Source organism: Puma concolor, chromosome B3 (genome assembly GCF_028749965.1).
Source record: "Puma concolor isolate L17-30 chromosome B3, mPumCon1.1.hap2, whole genome shotgun sequence".
Taxonomy (NCBI): Eukaryota; Metazoa; Chordata; class Mammalia; order Carnivora; family Felidae; genus Puma; species Puma concolor.
Genome location: NC_141672.1, coordinates 78,766,827 through 78,787,709, shown reverse-complemented (window position 1 = coordinate 78,787,709; position 20,883 = coordinate 78,766,827). Strand labels below are relative to the sequence as shown.

Below are 20,883 nucleotides of genomic sequence, written 5' to 3'. Positions count from 1 at the left end.
TGCAACAACATGGATGGACCTAGAGAGTACAATTCTAGATTAAATAAGTCAGAGAAGGAAAAACATCTGATTTCATCATATGTGGAATTTAAGAAATAAATGAGCAAAGAAAAAAGAGAGATTAAAAAAAAACCTCTTAAATACAGAGTATAAAGTGATAGTTGCCTGAGGGGAGGTTGGTGGGAGGATAGGTGAAATAAATAAAGAGGATTAAGAGGTACAAACTCAGTTATAAAATAAATAAGTCACAGAAATGAAAAGCACAGCATCAGGAATATAGTAAATAAGATGGTAATAATATTATTTGCTGACAGATGGTAGCTACTTTGTAGTGATAAGCACTGAGTAATGCACAGAAATGTTCAATCGTATTGTACACCTGAAACTAATATAACACTGTATATTAACTATAATTCAATAAAATAATTTAAAAACAAAAAAGAAAGGAAAATAAAAAGAAAAGAAAAGAAAAGAAAAGAAAGAAAGAAAGAAAGAAAGAAAGAAAGAAAGAAAGAAAGAAAGGAAGAAAGAAAAGAAAACAAACATTTCTGGCTAGTTGCTAGGCCTTAGTAGAGACCAAATAACATGAGGTCAATAAGCATGAACTGAGTGAAAATCCATAATGACTTTTAAAATAGTGATTTTTCAACCCAGAATTATCTTATCCAGTTGCTGCTTTAAAAATCTATAGCAGGATGAAGTGACGTTTAATACAGATCAAGTATCTTTGAAAAGTGGGATATGCCTTGGCATTTGTTACCAAACACGGAGGTGGTTCTCTACTGCCAGCATCTGAAAGTCTACCTGACATATTCCTATAATGCACAGTATTATATGTGGGGAGAGTGGACATACCAAGAAGTTAATGCACTCTATGAAAATTAAAAAGTACTCTAGCTTCCTTTACCTTAAATTAGGACAATTCTAAGCCACAGTTTATAGAGTCCCCCAGAGGACCATGATAGGCTCGAATCCATTACATTTATCAACATAAACATCCTTCACGTCTCCGTCTCACTTTCCAATTCATTAATTATGTTGTTTCCAAAAATCAGCTTTCAAATAAATTACAATCAAATTTTGACTTTGGATCTTCTCAAGGAGTACAAACTGAGTAAACTACATAGAATTACTAGTCTCACATATATTTGATATAATGATTCCTAACATTCTCCAGAGCTAGTTGGCAGTTCATTTGCAAACCTGTGGGAAGCAGAAGAGATGTAATTATATCCTTCTATTGTAAAAATGATCATAATTTCAATTATAAATATTTAGTAGATAGTAATGCTGTCTGATAAAATAACCCATATCATAGTGGATTCACAATTCCCATGGTGGTAAGGGGATGAGTAAATGCTTTACAGAAGTAGTAGAAATCTATTCAGTGACATAGTTGTTATGTCCAGCTCCAGATGTGGCAAGTGTCAGAAACCTAAGTGAAAATATCCAATAGGTTGATGGATGTATAGTTTCAGAGCTCCAAAGCCAGACTGAGTCAGCAGAATTTGACATAATGTCCCCATTTGCTCAATCTTTTTATTGATATCTTTATGTCTTTGTTCCGTAATGTATAGATGGCAGGATTCAAGACAGGGGTGATAGCAAAGTCAACAACGAATAGGTATTTATCAATTGATGATGTGGGGAAAGGCCATACATAGAGAAACATGCATGGAGTGAAAAATAGAACCACCACAGTGATGTGAGCTGACAGAGTGACAAATGCTTTGGATAAGTCTCCTGAAGAACGTTTCCAGACAGTGACCAAAATGAAGATATAGGAAAGGATTAGCAGGAAGAAGGTGCCCATGCTCATGAAGCCACTGTTGGCAGCAATAATAAACTCAAACTTGGCTCCATCTGTGCATGCAAGTTTTATGATCCTGGGAAAGTCACAGTAAAAGCTGTCTACTTTATTAGGACCGCAAAAGGGCAAGTTTATAATGAAAGCAAACTGGGACATAGCATGGATCACCCCAATGACCCAGCCAGCAATTACAAATGAAACACATATTTTAGGGTTCATGATGTTCAGGTAGCGAAGAGGCTTACAGATTGCTGTGTACCTGTCAAATGCCATGGCGATGAGTAACACCATCTCCACTCCTCCCATGATGTGGATGAAGCATATCTGTGTCATACAACTTTGGAAAGAAATTATCTTATACTCATTTAGAAGGTCTGTAATCATCTTTGGAACTGTGGTAGAGGAAAGCCCCACATCAATGAGGGATAGGTTGGCCAGCAGGAAGTACATAGGAGAGTGTAAATGAGAATCAAAAATTACCAAAAAGAAAATGAAAAGATTTCCCAGGATGATCCCCAAATAAATCAAGGAAAATATCAACATGAGAAAAACTTTAGTTTCCCAAGAACTAGCGAGTCCCAACAACATAAACTCAGAAACAACAGATTCATTTAGTCCATTCATTGACTTGGACAGAAGAGGTGATTTCAAATCGCCTGAGGATAAAACATGAAGAAAAGTGAGAATCAGTGGTACAAATGTAGTTTCGTATTTATCCTACTAGTTTATTCATATCCTAGAGTTAGAAATAATTTAATTGGAAAAGAAATACAAAGAAAACAGAATTACTATTTTTCCCTTCTTATTCCATTATCAGGCATTTTGTTTTCCTGTTAGAGATTTCAAGACATTTCCCCTGACCACTTAACTAGGTATTTCCACAACCGAAAAATCTCAAACATTTCTGTCACCTTCACATTGCTTTCATACTAGCAAATTCTTGTCAGCTAGATATTTTACCTCACTGTTCAAATAGAGATCATCAAGCTGAAACTGTTTAATAAGTTTCACCTTGCTTCACCTCATCTGTGGGGTTTTTTTTTTGTACAATTTATCATGCAAGTCAGGTGTCCAAATTGAAATGCTTTGTTCAAGACACATTATTTTCACGGTGCATGCATGGACCTCTATATCAAATAAAATATTGGGTATGAGAGAAAAAATACCGTTAGTAAGTTAGGAAATGTTTGTTAAGCAAAGATAATATTAACAGATAAAACATATTAAGGGATTCCTCCATGCAAGCCACTGTACTCAGTACATCGTTGTAACTTTATAAAATTCTATAATATAATCACTGTTTTATTAGATTCATTTTACTAGTGTAGAAACTGAGTCCCAGAAGGATTAATTGTCAGAGCCAGAATTTGTATCTATGCTCGCAGGATACCAGAATTCCTGATCTAAACCATGGCAGTATGACATTCAAGGACGGCCCCTTCAGTTATATCCTGGGTCTTATGCAAGACCCATCAATTAATTTTCTTCCTCTTTAAATTTTCCTTGACCTGTAACTAAGAGAACATTAAGCATTATGACTTATTAGCATAGTGAACTCTCTTTTGAAAAAGTCAAATCTTTATATCTTGTGTTCTTTTCTAATTTTTTTCCTCTCCAACTCTTCATTGGCAAGCCGGTCCAAACTTATTTTCATTCATAAGCTAAAATTAGTGTCCACAGGTCTCTTCCTTGTTAGGAAGAAGCTTTGGATCCTGGATATGTCACATAACACTTTCTTTTCAATCATTATTTACCTTGATCTTACCGCAGGATTTGATACTGTTTATCATGCCCTTCCTCGTTTCTGCAACTCCTTCTGACCTTGGCTTCTTGTCTTCTTTAAAGTCATTTCCCTACCAACTTTGTGCCAATAGAAATTCCATTTGTTCAGGTAGTGAGCTAAAATCATTCAAATTAGGAGGGTGTAGGCCTATCCCACTTGAAAGTTTGTTATATGATTTTTCTAAACCAGTTACTATAATCTCATTTTCCTTGAGATGTTATGATGGATTGTGCAGCCCAGAATGGTTCATTGAATTGCAAATCAATGTCATCTGTGGAGAGTTTTCTTTCCCAAATAAAAAGGACAAATCTTGGGGCGCCTGGGTGGCGCAGTCGGATAAGCGTCCGACTTCAGCCAGGTCACGATCTCGCAGTCCCTGAGTTCGAGCCCCGCGTCAGGCTCTGGGCTGATGGCTCGGAGCCTGGAGCCTGTTTCCGATTCTGTGTCTCCCTCTCTCTCTGCCCCTCCCCCGTTCATGCTCTGTCTCTCTCTGTCCCAAAAATAAATAAACGTTGAAAAAAAAATTAAAAAAAAAAAAAGGACAAATCTTCATGTGCAAACGGATTTTCCTGATCCATATTTTCCTGAATTTGATGCTAATGTTATGGCTAAAAGTGAAGTAACCCTGACATTCGAAAGCTCACGTGCTAAAAGTAAGAGTAAAAAGTTAGAAAGGACCTGGAACCCCAAATGCATGAATAGTCACTTACCAAAGCCATGAATGATCTCCCTCCTTCTGCTTTTTAGTACCTACATGTTCACTTTTCTATCTGTAGGTTTATCACTGCACTCCAGAGCAATATATTCATAGCTGTATACGATACACACAAATGGAAGTCTGACTTCCACCTTCAAGTTATCAAGCCAAAACTGAACTCATATTCCACACCATTGTTTTAATAAATATCATTACCATTTTCCCAGATGCCCAATACAGACACCTGTGTGGCACTCTTGTTTGTATTTCCCTTTCTACCTCTAGTTGCACAATTTTTATTGGTGAATATTTCTTCATTTCTCTTCTCTTCATTCTATCGTTATTTATTTATTTATTTATTTATTTTTGCCTTTGGTCTATGTATTTTATCATCTTGACAGTTGAAAATATCTCTCTGCCCCATTCTTCCTCAAGTCCAGTTGATTCTATAGTCTGAATTGAGATATGTCTGTCAAAAGTCAAGTTTGATCATGTGACTTTCCTACTTAAAGCCTCTGGTAGGTTTATCAAGAGAAAATTCTTGAAATCTCACAGCACATCATATAATATGCTGAGAAGAGATGAGTAATATTTGGTTTCAGAAGCTGTTTCCATGAAAATTTTAGGGAATGAATGTACTAAACAGTCACTGGATAAGTTTCAAAACTGATTCTTTTTTTTTTTTAATTTATTTTAATGTTTATTATTTTTGAGAGAGCGAGTGAGCACTAACAGGGGAAGGGCATAGAGAGAGGGAGACACAGAATCTGAAGGAGGCTCCAGCCTCTGAGCTGTCAGCAGAGAGCCAGATATGGGGCTCGAACTCACAAACTGCGAGGTCCTGACCTGAGCCAAAGTCAGACACTTAACCCACTGAGCCACCCAGGTGCCCCTCAAAATTGATTCTTGATAACATCTCTTAGTAAAATAGGAAATATTAAGAAATATTTTTAATATGATTGTTTTAATAGAATTTTTAAACCAGCAGTCAAAATCTGGTTATAGGTGAAATATCAAAATCAATAACATAAAGATGGAAGCCTGCAGCACTGTTTCAATCATATGCTATGGACAAGAAGATTAAATCAAGTAATACTACTGAAGGGACTGTTGCAAAATATATTAATTAACAAATCACACAGTTGTCGACCTCAAAAACTTAAGACAAATATTAAGAAATATTAAATTTAGTAAGATCATTTTATTTTTTAAATTTTTAAATACTTATTTATTTTTGAAAGAGAGAGAGACAGAGCATGAGTGGGTAAGGGGCAGAGAGAAAGGGAGACACAGAATGTGAAGCAGGCTCCAGGCTCCGAGCTGTCAGCACAGAGCCCAACTCGGGGCTAAAACTCAAACTGTGAGATCATGACCTGAGTGAAGTTGGATGCTTAACCAACTGAGCCATCCAGGTGCCCCTAATAAGATCATTTTAATAAATATAATGTCAAAAATAACCTGTTAAATAGAGCAACTTCAATTATAAGTGAACAAAATGTGTAGTGTATGCATTCTACTGAAAAAAAATTTTCTGAAATATTTGAAAACTGTATGATAAGGGAAATGAAACCATGCAAATGGAGGCAAAGAAAGATGAAAAGTAATAAAAATATCAATTCTCACTGACCAATTTTTGCACTAACTGCAGCGCTCATTTGAAGTCCAGTGGAAATCTTTTGGAACATTACAAAGTGATCCAAACGTCCGTTTCAAAACTCAGGAAATTTTCCAAAGGAAATGAAATGGGAATTGAGGACGAAATGAGAATGCTTTCTATAAAAGATATTAGAATATGTCCTAAACCTGTACTAATTAAACAGTGATTAACTTGGCTAAAGGTCAACAGATAAATAAAACACAGTTAAGAATGTGATACAAATAAGGGAATTTGACATATGATAAAAAAGGCATCACAATTATGTAGGTGATGAAGAGTTATTCAATTTACTATAACACTATATGTTAACTACACTGGAATTAAAATAAAAATAGATAAATTCAGAATATTCAATAGTTAAACATGTAGCTCAACATTGCAAACATAAAGTTGTAAGTATCTTGTTATACATTTAACAAATTTTTTAATGTTTATTTTTTTTTGAGAGAGAGAGTGCCGCAGGAGAAGGGCAGAGAAAGTATCTTATTGTACATTTTATAGCAATGGAAATTCTGGATGATTAGAAGGATTAAATGTACAAGTAAAATTATAGAATTTTAAGAAAATAGGTATGAATTAATTTGAAAACTTCAGGTGAAGAGGTCTTTCTGTATTTACTCCAAGTTCAGAAAGTAGATTCCAGTTTTGTATTTATTTCTCAACAGAATGGATAAACCTGTTGCTGCTGTAGGTTCGGGGAAGCAGTGCTTCTCATTTTCAGCTCATGGGAGATATGAAGTGGTACAGTCACTCTAGAAGGCAGTTGAGTCATAAACGTAAAAAAACAAAACAAAACAAAAAACCAAAAACACACCTCAGCAATCCTGTTGGAATTGTTTTGAAAGGAAATAGAGAAATGAACAAAATGTATTTGTAATGTTATTTTACTTATGAGCATTTTGAATAATGTAAGCTAATTGGAAACATATTGTTTAAGAATAACAGGGTGATTAAATAAATGGATATATTCATACACGGCAGGCTTAAAAATGAACATTAAATCTACATTAAGTGGGGTGAAAAGATTTCAGTAAGTTAAGGAAACCTTTATAGAGAAAATCTTCTTATTTTGGGGGCTGGAATAACATTTTGCATGAGTAAATGTTTAGGATTCACCCCAAGTTTCTACAGGTGGTGGAATTTTAAATAGTTTTATGTTTTTTTTTAAATGTTTATTTTTGAGAGAGAGAGAGAAGAGGAGGAGGGAGAGGGAGAGAGGGAGAGAGAAAGCACCAAAGGGGGAGGGGCAGAGAGAGAGGGAGACATAGACTCTGAAGCAGGCGCCAGGCTCTGAGCTGTCAGCACAGAGCCCCATGTGGGGCTCAAACCCACAAACCTTGAGATCATGATATAAGCCAAAGTCAGATGCTTAACTGAGCCATCCAGATGCCCCATTCTTGTTTCTTTATCTCCAACTTGATTTGCTATATATCTAGGGGTAATATTTATTGTTTTTTAAGTTTGAAAGTAAATGTGTCAAAATAAATTGAGAGGATGGAAAGAAACATTTATATAGGAGCCATTTCCAGGAAACAGTACAACGCAGTGTTTAAGAGCACAAACACAAGGCCCAAACTGTTTGCATCCCCAGATCCCCCATTTACCGGCTATTTGTTCTATGTTAGTTACCAGACTGCTGGATATATCAGTTTCTTCATTGTTACAGGCAGATCCTAAGAGTCAGTAGCTTTTGTAATTGTTTTAAGGACTAAATGAATTGAAATAAGAAAACATCAGAAAATGCTTGGACATATAATAAATGCTAAATAAGTGTTACCTATTGTGATAATTTTGATGATTTTCAGGAAACAGACCTAGCATTTCAGACTGGTAACTGATTGAATAAATCTGGCAGAAAGGAAGCTAGCATGCCCTTGTCATGTTGTTTCAGTAGGAATACAATCCTGAAGGCATAGATACTGCTTTTTGTTTTAAGATACTAATATTTAGAGAAAAGGAGATGGAAGAGTCAATATACTTCATATACTATCTTTAAAAAGATACTAGAGGGGCGCCTGGGTGGCGCAGTCGGTTGAGCGTCCGACTTCAGCCAGGTCACGATCTTGTGGTCCGTGAGTTCAAGCCCCGCGTCAGGCTCTGGGCTGATGGCTCAGAGCCTGGAGCCTGTTTCCGATTCTCTGTCTCCCTCTCTCTCTGACCCTCCCCCATTCATGCTCTGTCTCTCCCTGTCCCAAAAATAAATAAACGTTGAAAAAAAATTAAAAAAAAAAATAAAATAAAAAGATACTAGAGCTTTGAAGAATATGTTTATTCATCATACAGTTTTAACTTTGAGAATAATACCAGAAGGATATTAAACAACATGAATGAAAATCATTCAAGTTAAGTGAATTAACAAAATAAAAGGGTGACTGAAAGAGAAATAAATTATGGGGAGCCAAAAAAGGGGTGATAATAATGGAGCCAGATACTGTAGAATTAAAGATTGAATTTCCACCTACCTGCAGGCTCTGGTTTCACCCTCCAGCTTCAAGGGATTGAGAAACACAGAGAGATTAACTCCCTTTTAGATTCATTGTTATTAATTAAGACACATAGTTAAAAATAGTGCTCACCATTAGGAATGAAACCAATTACGGGGCTGGGTATTAATGACTAATATCTATTCCATTATTGGTTGTCTATAGAAATTAGGTCTTTTATGAACATTGGGTTTTTCCCCAAGGTCAAGTTACATGAGCTACAGAACAGTGTGATAGAGAAATTGAACAGTCTGGTGTTACGAGTAGTAATTATGTGATTGTGACAGTATTTTTTCCAATTTGAGATTAGAGATGTGATACATTACAGATGTTTTATAGATTATAGAATTGTTGAAAGTTAACAGAATCATGACTCACTGATTGTATCTGTTTGGCATCAATATTATGTAAAGGACTAAATACCACTACATACTCTTAATTGCTAGTTGCACTTAGGATTCTGAGAAATGGTAAATTTGTATTTGAAAAATATGAAAGCATCAAGCATAGATTGAATATAAACTCAAAAATGTCACTTGGAGTTTTAATAACCTGAAATAATTCTACATGGAAGTCTAGAGACAAAGGAATTTTTGTTTTTGGGAAAAAAGCAGTATGTTCATGGGTTAAATATACTTGTGATGTTTTTCAGTTTTCACAAATAACTTAAGCAAACAGAGTACATTACCTACGGCTTCACTGCAGAATTTGTTGGAGTTCCACCTGTACAGCTTTAACTTGGGATCCCTTTTGTGATGAAATGATTTTCTGTTGAAAGGAAATGGAAGCTATTTAATTAAGAGGAATATATTTTCTGGAGGGATTACCTCCAGAACATCAGTCCTTTTTAGCTAAAATGCAAAGCTTTTTATGGCAAATATACTGGCCAAGTCCCCATACATAGAACTAGAAAAGTACTGAATAACAAAATAAGGGGAACATAATGAAACTGAGAATGATAATGCAGTCTGGTTAATGAAGTGTGAATTGTGTAAATGAGGAAGAATCAAGACAAGATACCAGTGCAGAAACAACTTACAAGAACCTGAGAATCTTTTCTCTGCAAGCTGAAATCCATAAATATTTATTGTTTCCAGATTAAAGAGTGGGAAGGCAATATATTTGGCATTAATGAATTAAGGATACAGACTCTATTGACTACTGTTCTCCTCCTCATCTCAGCAATATAAACTAAGAGGAAAGGTGAGGCAATATGAAAATGCAATGATGGCATGATTTATTATCTATACTGACTAGATGAAAGTCAGAAGGAAATGTGATTCATTTTGTGGCCAGTTGTTCAGAAGCATGGGTGTATGGGTGTTTTGGTTCATGAATTATTTTAGTAAATAAAAAACCAACTTAGTTTACCATTTTACTTTTTGTTCCTAATTTCATAGTATTGGGTTTCCCAGGACAATAATTTACCTTACTTACAACACGTTCTATCACCATATCATTATAATGGGGGTTGGGTAGGTAATTTGGTGTCTGAGGCAAACTTGTTTGCTGCTTGACCAGGCAATCTTTGGTGGTAACTCTTATTTCTGGTATTCCTCTTAGTATTTTGATCACAAATATTTTAGTGTCCAAAACCAAGTGTTAGTGTCCGTTCTGGTACTCTGTGAAGCAGGAACCATGACAGAATTATAGGATAGTTCTAGGAGGAAATGTCTGTGAAGGAGAATAAGAGCAGTAGTGGGTAAGGAAAGCCTTCTTTGCAAAATGTCATGTGGCTCTTGTGAAAAAGGAAGGGAAAGGAGGGAGATTGGATGGGGTAGCCTCAGACTGAAGTGCAGCTCTGAGAAACCCCGGTCAGGTTGATGGGGGCTCCAGCAAAGATTGAGCAGGAATGTCCGGGCTCTGGTACACCTACTGTTGTCAATCATTGGCTGGGAGAAGCCTGGAGGAGAGCGTGGCCTCCGTGAATGGTGCTTTGGAATCTGAAATTGTTAACAACTGGAAACTGTCAGCTAAGTACATCTGCTGAAGCCAATTCTATCTTGAAGGGAGACATGAGTGGTCTCCTCATGACCCTCCTGTGGCTCAGTGCAGTGTTAGATATTCTCTACCTATTATATAGCAGATTTCACAACATTTGAAACCTTTGTTTGATGTTTCATTGTTCTGATACTTTTGATTTTATTTCAAAAGAATCTCGTTTTTCTTTGTTAATACCTATTTGCTTCTAATTTTTTTTAATGTTTATTTACTTAGAGACAGAGTGTGAGTGGGGGGAGGGACAGAGAGAGAGAGAGAGAGAGGGAGACACAAAACTGGACGCTTAACCAAGAGCCACCCAGGTGTCCCAATACCTATTTGCTTCTAAATCACTGTTAGATCTGCCTTTATATTCCTCTTTACTCCCCAGTAATTTCTGTTCTCTTCAAGCTTGCCATCTATCTAGGAAAACAAATGAAATGGGCAATATTGTATGTTAAATGCTATTGTAAGTTGGTAGACAGTCCTAGACTGAAGAGTCCATAGAAAGGACATGTAACTTTTAAACAAAAATGTTGCCTAGGAACAATAAGTTTATTTCTGTGTTGTGAATGTGTACCTCTTAATTCTCTTTATTTCACACATCCCCTCACCTACATTTCTTTTTATGCATTTTGTTTAGTGCCCTTGCCTTATTTAAATGGTCAGGACTTCCAATAAAATTCCAAATATTAGTGTTGAGAGGAAGCATGTTTTTCTCATTCCCAATCTTAGGTTAAGGGTTGGAATTGGAAAGGTTGGGGGAGCTTCCAATATTTTATCATTAACTGTGACTTATGCTGGAGATGTTTGTAAGTACTTTTTCAGCTCGAATACTTTTCATTCTAAATCTACATTTCTGGGTTTTAACATGAAAGTGTATGGGATTTTATCAAGTGTTCTTTCTATATCTACTCAGATATGTGTATGACTTTTCTCCCCACCCCCCATTTTTTTTTTAACCTGGTGATTGGTTTCCAATAGTTAGGTCAACCTTGCATTTCCAGTACTAAATTAATTTAGCATAATATTTTATTCTTATTATATATCATTTCACTTTCTTTGCTATAGTTTTGGATGTTGCATGTATGTTTATGAAAGTGAACAGCATGTAATTTTTCTTTTTTATGTCTTTATCTGATTTTCATGTAAAATTTATGTTGGCTTCATAAATTTGGATAAAGTGTTAGCATCTGATGTGAAACCCATTCTTCCAAATTTGTGGACATCTTGGAGAAAAAAAATGTAGAAGGAATGGTAGAAATGACCTCTCCATCTCCTTGGAGGAATGCTACTTGGACCACTTGTAATATTTTTTATTAGAAAGATAATGGGGAGTCTTCACATACGTAGCCCTTTTACCAGGCTACACTTGGCCTGTCTAGGTTGCTAATAGTAAATTAGCCTGGAATTTTTGGAATGATTGGATGGATTCAGCTGAAAAATGTCAATTAGCTATGCATTTGTCAGAGTAAACGTTGAAGATGTTTTATGACCAAAATAAGGTCCTTTTCTGTAAGGAGGCTATACATGCATCATGAGGGCTGAGTCTTCATTGTTCTGTCTTCTTCACATGCAGCCTACAACAGCCTGAACAAACTTGGGGACTCTTCTTAGTGGTCTCAGGAGTCTCCATTCTTGACCTTTGTGTTCTGTATCCTTTGACTTATTGGTAAATTTTGATAGCGGATAATGTTTTTGATTGTCCAACTTTGTTATTTTGGCCAAAAAAAAAAAAAAAAAGGTGTTTCTTCTTTCTCTCTTCTCAAGGGAACGTTATCTAAAAAATATTTCTTTTTTCTTTTTAATTTTTTTTTTTTCAACGTTTATTTATTTTTGGGACAGAGAGAGACAGAGCATGAACGGGCGAGGGGCAGAGAGAGAGGGAGACACAGAATCGGAAACAGGCTCCAGGCTCCGAGCCATCAGCCCAGAGCCCGACGCGGGGCTCGAACTCACAGACCGCGAGATCGTGACCTGGCTGAAGTCGGACGCTTAACCGACTGCGCCACCCAGGCGCCCCTCTTTTTTCTTTTTAAAATTTTTATTTATTTTAAATTTCTGTTTTCTTTCTTAAGTGTTTTGAGTATTCACCAGGGAAGCCTACTTTAGGCCTGCACTTTTCTTTGTGAAATACTGTATCAGTCAGGGATCAGCCATCAAAAAGGATGCACACATGATTTGAACAGAGTTTAATATAAAAATTAACCAGGTACAAAGTTGTTAACTAGGTATCTGAAAGCATATAAAGATAGCGCTCTGCTTTCATGGAGGTAACAGTTGTAAGAAGCAGCTTCTACTCCTAAGGGTGAGGGAGCAGAGACAAGAAATTGGAATTACTGAAATATAGTTCTTTAGAATAGAGTCCTGTGGAGCTGATGAAAATCCCTTTTTGGAGGGAGTGTATCTTGGCTATTGCTTGTTTCTCTGAACTCAGAAGAGAGGCATGATAAGCCCGGGACCCGGATTTTTTGGAGATAGAGTAGCAGCATGCTAGTGTTATCTCTAAGAAAGCCCAATGAGGCTAGTTCTCAAACTGTTGGAGAGACCGCACCCTGGATTCACCTGCTGCCATAGCAAAGAAACATCACTGCAGTAGCTGTGGTGATAATGCTCACACAGGCACAGCAGGCAGAGGGGGAGCCCGTAGAAGCAAAGAGGAAGGAATCCCTTCCCCTGTCTTTACCTTTGCAACCTCCCCCTGGCATGGTCTATCACCAGAACATAAAATGTAGACAGATGGCAGTACAGGAATGTGGTTTGCAGAGTCCCCATATCAGAAAGCAGAATACAAAAGGGTGGGTTTTGAGCTGAGAGATAATCATACAGTTTCAATATGTTTAATAAACATAGGTATATAAGGATATTTTTACTTTAGGAGGTAGTTTCTTATAGGAATTTTCCTATTTTCTGTAAAACTTTAAATTTAGAGGTGTAAGATTGGACATATCATCTTATAATATTTTTAAATATTGCAGCATCTGTATTTTTGATACTGGTTATTTGTGCCTTTTTCCCCCTTCTTGATCAGTCTTGCCAATGTATTGTCAATTTTGTTGGTCTTCTGAAATAACCAACTTTGGTTTTTTTAAGTGTTGAATGTAACATTTTTTTTATTTTGATTAACTTTTGGTCTTATTATTTTCCTCCTCTAGTTTCTTTAGGTGAATTATCTTTAGATGGACACTTAGATCACTTGTATGCGTCATTTCTCTTTTAAAAATATGTGCATATAGAAAGTGCTTGCAAATGCGGCTATAGCTGCATTCCATATGTGCTTATGTATGTATTGTTTTTTTATTAGTATTTAGTTAAAATTTTTCTTAATTTCCATTGTGTTTCTTGTTGAAATATGGATTACTTAGAGGTGAATTGTGTTGACTTACTAATGAGTTAAATGAAGTTCATATGCTTAGAAACTAGATGGACAGTAGGATCTCATGTTATAGTCTGTCAATTAGAATATTAATTATATTGTCTAGCAAGAACTCAATCCTGATCCAATGTTGTTTTATTCCTCCAGTACAGAGTTGTGAGAAAACGTTATATATAGCCTTCAAATCACTTATGAATAAATGGTGGTTCCTAAAACTAAAGACTTCTATTACTGAGTACAGCTGAGATAATTGCATCTTAAAAATATTCCAAGAAACCATCATATGTCCCCATGAATATCTGAAGGCTGATCTAAGTATTGCTTCCATGATTATTTGGTTTGGGGAAATACAACTTTCTGCAAACATCTCTTTTTTAAAATTTGATTTTTGATGTTTACTTATGTTTAAGAGAGAGAGACAGTGAGGGACAGAGTACGAGCAGGGAAGGGGTAGAGAGAGAAGGAGACAAAAAATCTGAAGCAGGCTCCATGCTCTGAGCTGTCAGCCTAGAGCCTGATGCGGGGCTCAACTCACGGACTGTGAGATCATGACTTGAGCCGAAATCGGACACTCAACTGACAGAGCCACCCAGCCGCCCAGACATCTCTTGATATAGTTGGCACTTCTCTTTTTAAAAAATATTTCAGGAAAGTAAAAATTATAACTACCATTATTTATATAGTTTCATTAGGTCAGCTGTGTCATCACCACTTTATTTTAACGGTATAGAGATTGAGATGTCATTATTAACAGTTTAGGTCTTGGTATACAGATAGTACACAAGAAGTCATGGCTTTCTTCTTTTGTTCATGGGAGTAAACTAGAAATCACAATATTATAAAGGTGTGTCAGTATAATTTTAGTTAGCAAATGGCCTGTATCACTCAGTGCTATAATTTATGCTCTATTACAATGGCAGTTTCATTCAAAAAGATCATAAGATGTTGATATGACTGTTTTGCCCAATCCAAGACTACTAACACTAACACCCAACTGCTCACATTTTCTTTCTCTATGTTTTACTATTTATGCATGCCATATCATACATTTTGGGGGCTTTCTGTTGAGGGCTTCCCTCAAAAGGAGAAGTTGGTTAGGTATATAGCCCAAAAGAACATGGTCTATCTGAAACCTGTAGAAAGAAAGGTTGTGTGGTATGTGGAATTTTGTGGTGGTGGTGGTGTTGTTAGAAGACCAAAAAGAAAGCCTTTCCTTTATTATTTTTTTTAATTTGCAATATATAACACGTGAAATACACAAAGCAATATAAGTAGATTGGGAAGAAAAGCATGCAAATGAACGATGGTATGGTGGTAGATAGAACATACCAATACCATCTTAGTTGCCTCGGCTCCTTCTGGAGTCCCTCTGTTTCCTGGAGGGAGCATTAGCTCTGCTCCTCTCAACGTGTAGCTTTCATTACTGACTCCAAAGCATCTGCTCCAGTTGTGTGCCAGCCACCAGGACAGAGGAAAGAGAAAATGGAGCTGATGTCTTTAAAGAGATGCTGAAGTTTCACAAATTGCTTCTCATGTTCTGCTGCCAGAAGTCAGTCATATGGCCACATCCGTCTGCAGAGACTAGGAAATGTGCGCTGCAGCTGGGTGGTCATGTGTCCAGCTGAATCTTGAGGGTGTTGTGTTAGTCATGGGAAGAATAGGCATATGGACCCTTAGCAGCCAGGCACTGACTTACGGTGTATCCCCATGTTTGGTTTTACAAGGCAACACAAGATTGTTTTTCAGGAAGGTTAAGTCAACTTTCACCCACCATCAGGCTATAAAATTTCCATTAATACACAGCAATACATATTGTCAACAATAACTGTTACTGACAGATGTTTTTCTTTAACATGTATGTCATTATGATCTAAAGTTACATTTTTGTGATTACTAATGAGGTTGAGTGTCTAGTGTCCAGTGGTATTTCTTCTCAGAAATAAACACCTGGTCTAAATTTTTCCCACTGTCCCCCCTTTGGATTATTTCTTTTTTATTAATTTCTAGGAAGTTTTTAGATTTTTGAATAAAATTATTGTGTTGTATGCATTGATGGTTTCATTTTGGCTTTCTTCTCTTCGCTGTAAATTTTTTTGCTTCAAAGGAACACATTCTTCCCGTCTACTAGCAATCCTTTCTTATTGCTTTAACATCAGGTAAAATTAGAATCATGAAATTCATTTATTCACATAAGAAAATAAGTAATGTTTCAAGAAGTTGTGAATACTTTTCCTGTTGTATTTAGCAAAAAAATATGTGAAGAGAAATTCAATGTTTGAATCAATAGTTAAGACTTGAAAACTTGGAGCTCCTGGGTGGCTCAGTCAGTTAAGCATCCGACTTTGGCTCTGGTCATGATCTCGCTGTTCGTGGGTTCGAGCTACGCGTTGGGCTCTGTGCTGACTGCTCAGAGCCTGGAGCCTGCTTCGGATTCTGTGTCTCCCCTCTCTCTCTGCCCCTCCTCCACTTATGCTCTCTCTCTGTCTCTCAAAAACTGAATAAATGTTAAAGATTGAAAAAAAAGACTTGAAAATTTGAACTATAAGGGTTATGCTGTGGAGTACAAGGGCAATAACATTATAATTTGATTCATTTTTTTTCTAGGTAGATGTAGATCACTCAAATATCTTTATTATCCTCTCTAGCTAAGTTAGAATTAAAGTAAGTAAATCATGTATTATTAGAAATGAGAATGATGATAATTAACTCAGTGGTTTTGTAACATACGTAAACTAGGTAAAATGCTTAGCATGGTGTAGGGATTATTGGTAAACTAATGGTAGTATTTATTACTCTTATCATTATCATTATCAATGTTGTCATCTGGAAATATTTGAATAAATATAAAGGAATATTTATACAAATTATTATTTTCAATTATTATCCTCTCCAAGTGGTAAGAATATAATTTGTGGAGTTTTGAACACATTTTCATAATGGAATAAACACAAACCATACATCTGGGAATACTTAAAGCTATCGGTATGATGAACAGGTCATGTTTCCAGTTCAGTTTATAGGTAAAAATGTGGCCAAATTTGGATGCAAAGGGTGCAATTTCTGATTTAATGAGAAAACTAGAAATTATCCTTTGAATCCATATGCTGACTTATCAGTCTCTTTATGGCATTCCTAATGTCTTTATTTCTCAGTGTGTAAATGGCTGGATTCAGGAGAGGTGTGATTACTGTGTAAAACACAGCAAGAAACTTGTCCACCCAAGTGATGCTAAGTGGCCACAGATAGATGAAGATGCAGGGTCCAAAGAACAGCAGCACCACTGTGATGTGCGCAGTACAGGTAGACAGTGCCTTTGATGCTCCATTCTTAGAGTGAAGGCGCACTGTTACTAGGATATAGGTGTAGGAGATGAGTAGGATAATGAAGCAAGTTGTTGCCAAGACTCCGCTGTCAGCATTTATCAATATTCCCAGAGTATGTGTATCCATGCAGGCCAATTTGATCACCAAAGGGATATCACAGAAAAAACTGTCCACTGTTCTGGGTCCACAGAAGGGCAGATCTAAAATCATAGCTAGTTGGCTCATGGCATGCACAAAGCCAATGGCCCATGATACCAAAACCAGCCAGATGCACTTTTGTCTGTCCATGATGCTGGAATAATGGAGTGGCTTGCAGATGGCCACATAACGGTCATAGGCCATTGTCACGAGTAGCACCATCTCACCCCCTGCAAAAAAATGCACACAGATGATCTGGCTCATGCAGCCACCGAAGGAGATGGTCTTCTTATCCTTTAGGAAGTCTATGGTCAGTTTAGGGGTAGTTACTGAGGAAAGGCAGAAGTCCACAAATGAGAGATTGGCTAAGAGGAAGTACATCGGGGAATGGAGATGAGGGTCAGTGATGAATAAGAACACGACAAGGAGGTTGCCCACAACCGTCATCAGGTAAAGCATGGAAAATGGCAGTAAGAGGAAGTTCTGGACCTCTCTTGAATTACAAAGTCCACGAAAAATAAACTCAGACACCACAGACTGGTTAGCTTCCTCCATTTAGTACGTTGTGTTCTCATGTGACCCAAAGGAAGAACTAAGAACTTCTAGAATGGAAAGAAAAATCTAATTAATGCTCAGGTGCTGAGGAGCAGATAAATAGTATTCATGTCAAAAATTCAAATCATACCATTGTACAAAAGCTCAAAATGGGGGTGCCTGTGTGCCTCAGTCAGTTAAGCGTCCGACTTCGGCTCAGGTCATGATCTCACAGTTCATGAGGTCGAGCCCCGCGTCGGGCTCTGTGCTGACAGCTCAGAGCCTGGAGCCTGCTTCACATTCTGTGTCTCCCTCTCTCTCTGCCCCTTCCCTGCTCATTATCTGTCTCTCTCTGTCTCAAAAATAAATAAACATTAAAAAATTTTTTTTATATTAAAAAAAAGCTCAAAATGGAAAATAAAGTTTTTGTGAATTTATAAGTAGGCACAGTCTGATGGCCCAGAAGGAGAGCTAAGTATAGAAGGGTAGGTCAAAAGCCTTACCTAGCTGAAGTATAGTTGTTATGGGAATAAAAAATGAATATTCTGGTTAAAAATTTCAATAGTAATATATTGGGTAAATAATTTCTCCAAGGCTTCAATGTGCCTCTTCTGCAGGAAAATGAGTAGCTTTAAATATATTCAGAAGTTATTTCCCAGAATCCGGGAGATAATCAAATGCTACATTTCTGACACAAAACTTGCTTCCCAGAAACAAATATTGCTTTGTGAAAATGTGTTAGCAGACTGAACCAATTATTTCACTGACTCTGGGAAAAACCGTTCACCAAATGACTTGAGAAAAGATAGTTGTGTTTCCAAAGAGACCCCAGTTACTGACTGTGCGTTCCTAGTGTCCAGTATTTCCCTGCATTTGGAATCTGCCCGTGGAAGAATATGACCACAAACTCCTGTTTCCCTTGGCCTGAGTAACATTAACATGCCTTGATGGTCCCCAGTTCTGGGTTCTCATTGGTAACAGAGATTTCTTTTTTGAGGCTGCCCTAAATGAAGGATATATGAAAGCTACTTTTACTCCTGATTGTTCTTCAGGAGAAAATGTAAATTCTAAGTTCGTTTGTATGTAAACTCTTCATTTCTATTGTTTAACTTGAGCTCTGTGGAAATACATATGTTTACTATTTTCTGTAAGCCAGGAGGCCAAGGTCTTTTTTCATTTTTCCTTCTCTTTTTCCATTTCTTCTTTGGTCTCTCTTCATATCTCCATCTTTCTCATAACCTAATTTTTTTAAAAGTTCAGATTATAAAAGTGACAAACTAGCTCGAATTATATAGCACATCTATGTTAAGCACCTTGAAAACAGTTATCTGTCTTATTTATTCATGTGTTTGTGATCCTCCTGCCGGGCTTAAAGCATTTTGCATTTCCACCAGCAATGTATGAATTACCTGTGTTTCACAGGCTGTGCAATGTGATGTTATTGTCATATGATGATGAGAAATGGGAAGTGTATGTGGTTTTAATTTCTTATTGTGATTTTATGCATTTTCTCCATTTTGAAGGATGATTTGCCTTTCTTTTTATTCCGTTTTTTTTTCTGTTTTACTTTTTCCTATTAGGTTTTGTTCTTTCTCCTTCTAAGTATTTTTCCACAAAAAGTAAAACTTTATTAAAAAAATCAACGTGCTTATGATGTCCTTGTTAATATCATCTCACTATTGAATTCTAATTATTTATTTTAATGTCCTTTAATATATTTTTTGGTTAGAATACTTCACATAAACCTCACAAACTATGTACATACATACACAAATTATCTATTTTCCAAGTTGTAAAATAAAAAGTAAAAAAAAAAAACTAGAATATAAACAGGTCTTTGTGAGTCCAAACTTCCAATATAATTTTCCTGCTAGAAATGGCACCTGGTTGAAACCTTGATTTTGACAAGACTAAAAAAATAAATAAAATTTCTTAAATTTTTTTTTTAGAAGATAAGTAAGACAGGGGAGCCTGGATGTCTCAGTAGGTTAAGTGTCCAGCTTCAGCTCAGGTCATGGTCTCGTGGTCTGGTCCATGGGTTTGAGCGCCACATGGGGCTCTGTATTGACAGCTCAGAGCCTGGAGCCTGCTTCAGATCTGTGTCTTCCTCTCTCTTTCTTTCTCACTGCCCCTCCCCCACTCATGCTTTGTCTCTGTCTCTCAAAAATAAATAAACATAAAAAAAATTCTTCTGAAATAAGACTTTTTGTTCTATGAAGAGGTAACAGAGACACAAATAAATGTAAATGGCTAGTAACGATAGGAGTGAGATACACAGGTTCACATTAAAATCTATTCAGTTTCATTGTCTTGAATTTTAGGTACTTTGCCCTACAGTTTTTGAGTGAAACATTTCTCCATTGCTGCTTTGTTCAGGGGAAAACAAGTAAAATCCAAAAGGAATTAGAAAATGTCAGGATAAGTTGGAGGGTTTTTGAGAACCCATCTTCCCCAACCTGGGCATCTGGCAGCATTTAAGGTCATAGAAAGGCAATGCTGTTGTTAGTATTTGAAATGCTGTTAGGAATTCGGAAGTCCCAGGGATTTGTTGGGAGAGAAAACCCATAATCTTTCCCAGAAGACATGAACCAAGTGACACATTCAGAACTCTAAGCTCTATAGATAGGTATGGAAAATAATGCTTTAGGAAAAAAAAAAAAAAAGAATTTAGTCTTAACCTGTGGGGAAGACATTAAAAGTGTGAGTTCAAACATCAATTATCTGGGATATACTTACACTACACAGATCACCTCTGAAACCGGTTTCTTCGCTGCTTACTGAGAGGGCTTACTCCAGAGTCTGCTTTAGGTGAAATGAATTCCAGGTAATTTTCTGCCATAAGCATTATTGGAGGGACTGTGTCCTCCTCAGTGTGCCAAGTGTGCACTATGAAGAGTATTGGAGGCTTTCCATCTCTATCTCTGTGTTTTAAGTAGAGCCCCGTATTTGGAAAGGTTTTTCCTATCATGCTCTTCGGGGATCCTTAGCTTCCAAGGTTCCCTGAGGAAAAGCTGGGTGTTGAGGGCATCATGCAATAAAAATCCACCCTTTTCAAAGTAGATTCAAGTTAGTCTAGTTAAATACAAGTGAAAGTATAAGAGA

The 20,883-nt window shown here is 36.7% G+C and overlaps 2 protein-coding genes across 2 annotated transcripts; both read right to left on the bottom strand.

Moving 5' to 3' along the window:
• Positions 1 to 1,498: 1,498 nt before the first annotated feature.
• Positions 1,499 to 2,443, bottom strand: LOC147580144 (olfactory receptor 4F15-like). Its single transcript, XM_086708492.1, has one exon. The coding sequence runs from the start codon at positions 2,432 to 2,434 to the stop codon at positions 1,499 to 1,501; it is 936 nt and encodes a 311-aa protein (XP_086564618.1). The 5' UTR covers positions 2,435 to 2,443.
• Positions 2,444 to 16,863: 14,420 nt separating this feature from the next.
• On the bottom strand, positions 16,864 to 17,802 carry LOC112855638 (olfactory receptor 4K3-like). Its single transcript, XM_025919257.2, has one exon. It carries the CDS (start codon positions 17,800 to 17,802, stop codon positions 16,864 to 16,866), a length of 939 nt encoding a protein of 312 aa, XP_025775042.2.
• Between the last annotated feature and the right edge of the window lie 3,081 nt (positions 17,803 to 20,883).

What these genes read in the sequence shown, in the direction of transcription:
- LOC147580144 (XM_086708492.1), bottom strand. Translation starts at nt 2,434, where the DNA reads ATGAATGGACTAAATGAATCTGTTGTTTCTGAGTTTATGTTGTTGGGA.
- LOC112855638 (XM_025919257.2), bottom strand. Translation starts at nt 17,802, where the DNA reads ATGGAGGAAGCTAACCAGTCTGTGGTGTCTGAGTTTATTTTTCGTGGA.